The sequence below is a fragment of the Rhipicephalus sanguineus genome, chromosome 6 (assembly GCF_013339695.2).
Source record: "Rhipicephalus sanguineus isolate Rsan-2018 chromosome 6, BIME_Rsan_1.4, whole genome shotgun sequence".
Classification (NCBI taxonomy): Eukaryota; Metazoa; Arthropoda; class Arachnida; order Ixodida; family Ixodidae; genus Rhipicephalus; species Rhipicephalus sanguineus.
Genome location: NC_051181.1, coordinates 37,872,291 through 37,878,990, shown reverse-complemented (window position 1 = coordinate 37,878,990; position 6,700 = coordinate 37,872,291). Strand labels below are relative to the sequence as shown.

Here is a 6,700-nt window from a genome sequence, read left to right as displayed (position 1 = left end):
TCATCCTCCCGTCCACTTTATGGGGTATATATATGCATTTAAACCATGGAGTGTTAATCAGCGCCCCTCATAACCATTATGGCGAGTGTGCAATACTCTTTTTTCTGCCTGCTGGTGTCACGTGGTACGAGCCCTTATAATTCCCCTCCTTTCATACTTCCATAGCAAGGGTCTTGTTCTGGCAGACTTCGTGCCTGCGGGTAGTATTCGATAGATGATTGGCCAGCTGTCAGCTCGTAAAAATTTCACGTTCTACGTGATGCGAGCAGACAGAAATAGAGTTTTCCACACTCGCCGTAATGGCTACGAGCGGCGCTGATTAACACTCCAAGGTTTAAATGCACATACGAGGTCTGTTAGCAAAGTATCCGACCTTATTTTTATTGCAAGCGCCTGATGGATTTGAAACAAGCGCGCTTGCATCAGCCGACGTTGAACATTCGTGCGCATGCGTGAATTTTTTCCCGCCTGCCAATAGCGTCAGTCGCTGGGACGCAGCGTTTGAGTGAGGTCGTGCGCAGTGCTCTCGTCGGTTTTTCATTGCAAGGAAAATGACGGAGCGACTGGAGCAGCGCTACTGCATCAAATTTTGCCAGAAACTGGGCGACAGCCAAGTGGAAACCATTGGGAAGATCAAGACGGCTTTCGGTGACGACGCTATGAGCCGCACACAGATTAAGGAGTGGTACAGCCGGTTTAAAGACGGCCGCACATCGGTGGAGAGCGAGCCACGCTCCGGTCGGCCATCAACATGCCGAAATGACCAGGTCATTGCCGAAGTGAACGCTGTGGTGATGCGGGACCGTTGTGTGACTATCCGGGAAATTGCGGAACAGGTGGGCATCAGCACTTTCTCTGCACATTCCGTTGTGACCGAAGATTTGGCCATGAAGAGAGTTGCGGCGAAATTCGTGCCGAAACTGCTAACGGTGGAGCAAAAGCAACTTCGTGTTGAAGTCTCACAGGACATGCTGGATTTCACAAGCAGTGACCCTAACTTCATGAACACCATTATCACTGGTGACGAGTCTTGGGTGTACGGGTAAGACCCGGAAACCAAATCCCAGTCATCACAGTGGAAGCATTCCACGTCACCAAGACCAAAAAAGCCCGCCAAGTGCGCAGCAGCGTCAAAGTATGCTGAGTGCTCTCTTTGACTCCCGCGGTGTGGTACACCACGAGTACGCACCACAGGGTCAAACAATCACCAAAGAGTACTACAGGGACGTCCTCCGTCGCCTACGTGATGCTGTGCGGCGCAAGAGACCTGAGTTGTGGTCAACAGGAAACTGGCGCATCCATCACGACAATGCTCCTGCACATTCCCCACACTTGGTTCAGACTTTTTTGGCGAAAAGTCAGACTCCTGTAGTTCAACAGGCTCCTTACTCTCCTGATATGGCCCCCTGCGACTTCTGGCTGTTTCCCAAACTCAAGAGGACATTGAAAGGAGAGCGATTTCACACAAGGGAGGACAATATGGCTGCAACGACAGCTGAGCTAAACTCCATTCCGAAAGAGGCCTTCTCAGAATGCTTCCAACAATGGAAGTGTGTGGAGTCCCAAAGTGACTACATTGAGGGGGATTAGGTTTCCAACGCTCCAATTACGCGTTTTTTTTCTTCCACCAAAGGTCGGATACTTTTCTAGCAGACCTCGTATATACCCCATAAAGTGGACGGGAGGATGACCGCCGCCGTGGCTCAAATCGCAGATCATTGGACGCGTTATTCGATGGTTGAAGGATCAGTCCCTGCCGGCGGCAAGTTATCTTTTCGTCCAATTTAATTTCTGCACCTTTATATCAAAACTACTACAAATAACATCCCTTATACTTTCCGTGGCTTGATTGTCTGTTAGTTCTTATTATTATTTTGTCGAACTTATTACTCATGCCTCGACGCCGCTACTGCACATGACACGTACAATTTCACTGAATGTGTGATCGATTATTCATGTCTACTTAATCGCCGCCAATTTGTAGAGAACAGCGCTGACAGGATAAGTCAAGTGTAAGTCAGTGATTGTTCTTGCCTTAGTTCTTGAATCTAAAAAAATCCATAGGTTCTCGTTGAATGGAGACATAAAAATTTGTGTAGGACGTCATTCAGTATCTACTTACGGAGTTAAGGCACATGAATTGTTCATCGGTTCACAGTGTGATCAGTGTGTTGCCGCTTTCTTACATTTAAAAAATATATATAAATTGAACAAGAGAGCCAAACTGTGGAAAAGTTGAGGCCTAGTTGACTGACTGACTGAATAACTTTATTTGGTCCTGAGGAGGCGATGGCCCCCTAGGGGGCCTCGTTTTAACTCCTGATCCCGTCGTGAGCGCGGCCCGCAGACGAGGCCTAGTTGAGATTGAAAAGACGAGACCCAGCCCAAGCTTAAAATCCAGTCGAAAGCGAACATAACGGGCAAACACTCCTGACGTCATTGCTGCGAATGTTTTCTGATGATTCCATATTGTGTACCAACCGTGATTATACATCTACACGTACGAAGGAAGATGGATGCATCGACGGGTCATTCTCTTCCCATATTTTTATTGAGATAGTATTATATGGACACTCTCGGTGAGTTTTTGCCGTCGCAGTCACCGTCATGTCCTCGGTATGCGTATGTATACATTTATAAATAAAAGCCACGAAGAAAAATAAGTCAGAACAAGAAATTTCCGAGGCGCATCACCGGGTTTCGAACCTGCGGCCGCTTGCTCCGCAGCATGCAGCTTTAAACAACTCGGCCACGTGCCACCGGTTGTTTAGAATACTAACAGCGAAATATTTATGTACACCATTTAACGCTGGTTCTACGCAGAGCTCGTATGTGCTTCAGCATCGAGCTGCTTGCCGTTCTTGGTGTGACATTATAATTTGTTGCTATCGCATTCATTGCTTCGCCTTTGCGACGAAAGTGTAATTTCTTTTTTTGCCAGGCACAACCAAGCCGTAAAGCTAACATCGCGGGTTCTCGCCCCACTGGTGGTAAGTTTTTTTTCGTTCACTTTATTTAATTTCCTCTTTGTGTCATAATTACTGCATTTCAAATAAAAACTTCAAGTGCCTCCCATCCTGTGTCTTTCCTTGCTTCGTGTGCTTGTGTCTAACAACAACAAAAAATAACAAAACGGGCCCATAGATCAATTCCTCTTCCTTCGTTCGTACTGATCTCCTGTGCAAGCACTCGACATACGGCGTTAACTAACATTGCCGTTGTTTCCCGTACGGAAACGCCCAAGGAAGTGGATGGCTCTACGACCGCCGCGGTAATTTAGTTAGTAAAGCATCGCATGCGTAATGCAAAGGTTTCGGGTTCTGTCGGGCTCTGTTCTCACAGAGCCCGACAGAACTTTCTTTCATCCGCTATAATTCATAAGTCGAAATGAGTCACTTCGATTAAGAACTGTAGTGAAGAGTTCAACGAGAGTTTGTCTGGACAGGCATTGGATTAGATGAAACACGGTCACTGACCAAGTCTGTTGAAATTGTCTGACGTTTCGGAACCGCACACGGGTTCACTGAGATGGACTGGAAGTCGTTGTCAAGTCAGTAGGTGACGCAACGAGCGTGCTTAAATGGCAGGAATAGTCCCTGTTGTCATTTTCACTGAAGCTGGCGTCGACTGAATGATTAGCGATTCTGGAAGCCGGCGGGATGACACATCCTTTTTCTTGGCGACGACAGTGGCATTATACCAGTCAATGTTCATGCGCATGCTTGGCAATGGCGTTCGTCGTGTGACTGTTATGAGTCACGTCGCGTTGGTGTTCCTTGAGGCACTCTCTACATGCAGCATACGCGTGCCTGATGCATTCATATTTGCTAGAGAAGAGCGGTTTTTCTTTCTACAATTCTTTCCGTGTAATTTAATATCTGAGATTTCTGTATCGAGAAATTTTGTGGTTTATTTTACAACGATGATATTGTTACTGAAATGTGCGTTATCTTTACTCAAATGAATAAACAAAGCTTTATTGTGAAAGATTTTCAATGCTGTATAAAAGTTTCAGTGAAAACGAGGAAAGAATCTGCACTGTTTTGGAGAAAAAAAGAAACAAAACATGTTTTGACATGTTAAGAGCGAGTTTTCGAGATAATTAGTGGACACTGTTGGAAAGACAGCAAGAAAAAAAACAAGATGTAAACAGTAAATTTATACCTTCTTGCACTATCCAGTGTTCTCGATGCCAGGGACCTCTGTACGACAACTTGATCCATGGACACTCGATAAAATGCCGACGGTAGCGATGAAATAAGAGCCCACACGCTCTCGTCATTTGATAGATCGAACTGCGTACTTCATAAGAAAAAAAATTAGTGCAGGCAACAGCGGCTACCTTGGAACTTTCTTTTTTTTCAACTTATTCAAGTGTGGCATTCTAATCAAAATATCGCATGAGAGAGATGGCGAGAAAACTCTGCCCTGTAGAATTCCCAAACTTGCGCTACGACGGGACGCAGAATAGAAGCGACCTGTGTTGTCGCTTCTATTCTGTGTCCCGTCCGCACTGTTTCATAGAATTCTGGTGATGTATGGTACCTACATGCCACTTTGTATAGAGAAGGGGATTGAGGAAACAAAGGCCCTGGGGCAGGAGGGCGAGGAAGGGAATGAAACGAAATTAAATATATGGTCTTGGTATGTAAAGGTAAGATAACAGATGTAACAGTTGTGGTGTTGGGGGTTACTGCTTTGTTACTGTCAAGAGAAACGTAAAAATACGTCTCGGCAGAATGAACAAGAGAAGGAGATCAGCTGCTTTGCTATGATTTTTTCATAGGTGATGCGTATATTTTGCTCACGGTCGTCATTTCAGCTAAATTTGTTGCTGCTCCATGTTTGGAGGCGCTCTAGAGTACGTATAAGGAGTTTGCACGCCTCAGGTGCCATTTTTAAACGTGTAGCGGTAAATGTGCACGTAGTAATGTAAGGTGGGGCAAAATGAGACGCGGGGCAAAACGCGACAATTTGACATTGCCGCCCTCTATAGCTAATAGAAAAAGTACCTTTTCTTTGCTTCTCTAGTTCGGCGATAGCTGCCGGTAGTTTTCGACATTTTTTGTGTAAAAGTTGATGATCGTTCACAGCGTTCGCGCGGGAAAAATTGCGCGGCTGATGTCAGTGTGTTCTTGACCCGTCAAAAAGGGGCTAAATTCTGCTCGGCCAAATTTTCGGACCCGTGCATAAAGCTACTCCGGCGTCAGTACAACAACGTAAGTATTTATGTTGTTACTTTATACTACTAGCTACATGCCACCAAAAGTTTAGTTCATTTGGTGCGGTGGGCTAAAGGGCAAATTTTTTTTAATTCGGGCATGTCAGAGGGGCAAAACGCGACAAAAAGGCATTGTATTGCCTTAGAGAGTGTCTTATTAAGTGAACCGTTTATTTACGCTCATTATATATAATGTTTTTTTTATTAAGGATGGTGCGGACGTTCAAGAGAATATCATCTAGAGTTTCCTGGGAGGAAAACGACAAGATAGAAGCACTGAATGCTTTTCAGGAGTTTCGGAGCAACACAGCGCCGGGTTCTGTCTGGATTCAATGCGTGGAGTGCAAAGATTGGGCGCATGTAGACTGCGTGGCGGCCCACGGAGTGAATTTGAAGTGCTTCTACTGCAATAACTGAAAGGATAAACTTTTTTCACGTTGTCTCGTTTTGCTTCACGCAGCGTCTCGTTTTGCCCCGCAGGTTTGGGCAAAATGAGACATTTGGTGCATTTTTTGTTTCTTTTTTTAAAATAATACTTTGAACAGTCGCAGCATGGTCATATTTATGTAGCACATACCTTGCATCCAAAAGAAAGTTTCCGTGTTGACATTTTATGGTAACGAGTGAAATAAAAAAAATATTCACTATTTTCAATTTTTTGTCGCATTTTGCCCCACCTTAACCTATATAAGCAGATATATTGTGCATAAAAGATTGGTAACATTTTCTGCCACAGTTTTGAGTATAGTTCCATTTGGCCATTGAGCCTGACGTTGATGTTGATAGTGGAGCCAGTCGTTGTAGCGCTGTATAATGTCTGTTGTCCTGTCTGCGAATTGTTTTAAACCTTAATTAAACTGCCTTTTTAAATGTGTTGACCGACACTGTTCACCATTATCCTTTTTATTTCCTCAGAGAAGCGAAGTTGAGAGCACGAGAGAAGACATACCATTACGTTCCGCAAGTACGCAAGAATTATAGCAAATGCTCCCAAGAAAATGTGCTGTTTCTGAATACGTTCTGTATAATTAAAATCCCACAGTCGCATATGTCGCCCAAGCGGTCTTTCTGATCATTACTGTAGCTCAATGAAGGTTTTTTTCTTCTCTGATTAATTAAAAGTCTCCTATTGACAACAACGACTCGATATCTACTTAAAGGCGCTCCGCTTTGAAGACTGTTCATATATACTTAATATATATAAAGCATGAGCCTTACTTCCAGATGTATGACCGTGCGTCAAAGTCCTCTATTGGCTGCACAGAGGTCGCTGCACTTCGCCAGTCAATAAGTACTTTCGTAATAACGGTTGCAGGTCCCAGTATAATGAAAAGCAGCTGTACACAGTCTGTCCAGACGACGCCTCTGAATCCACCCTGTATTGTTGGGGAAACGGACGTGGTATCACCGTCTCTACAATATATCAGTGATGCGTACTGCTGCATCGGCACCATTTGCATCACTTTAACTATACCGCCA

At 44.6% G+C, this 6,700-nt stretch overlaps 1 protein-coding gene across 1 annotated transcript; it reads left to right on the top strand.

Annotated features, from left to right (window-relative positions):
- The first annotated feature begins 426 nt into the window (after positions 1–426).
- Positions 427–1,098, top strand: LOC119397823 (protein GVQW3-like). The gene has a single exon (XM_037665186.2). It carries the CDS (start codon positions 552–554, stop codon positions 1,044–1,046), a length of 495 nt encoding a protein of 164 aa, XP_037521114.1. The 5' UTR covers positions 427–551; the 3' UTR covers positions 1,047–1,098.
- The last annotated feature ends 5,602 nt before the right edge of the window (positions 1,099–6,700 follow it).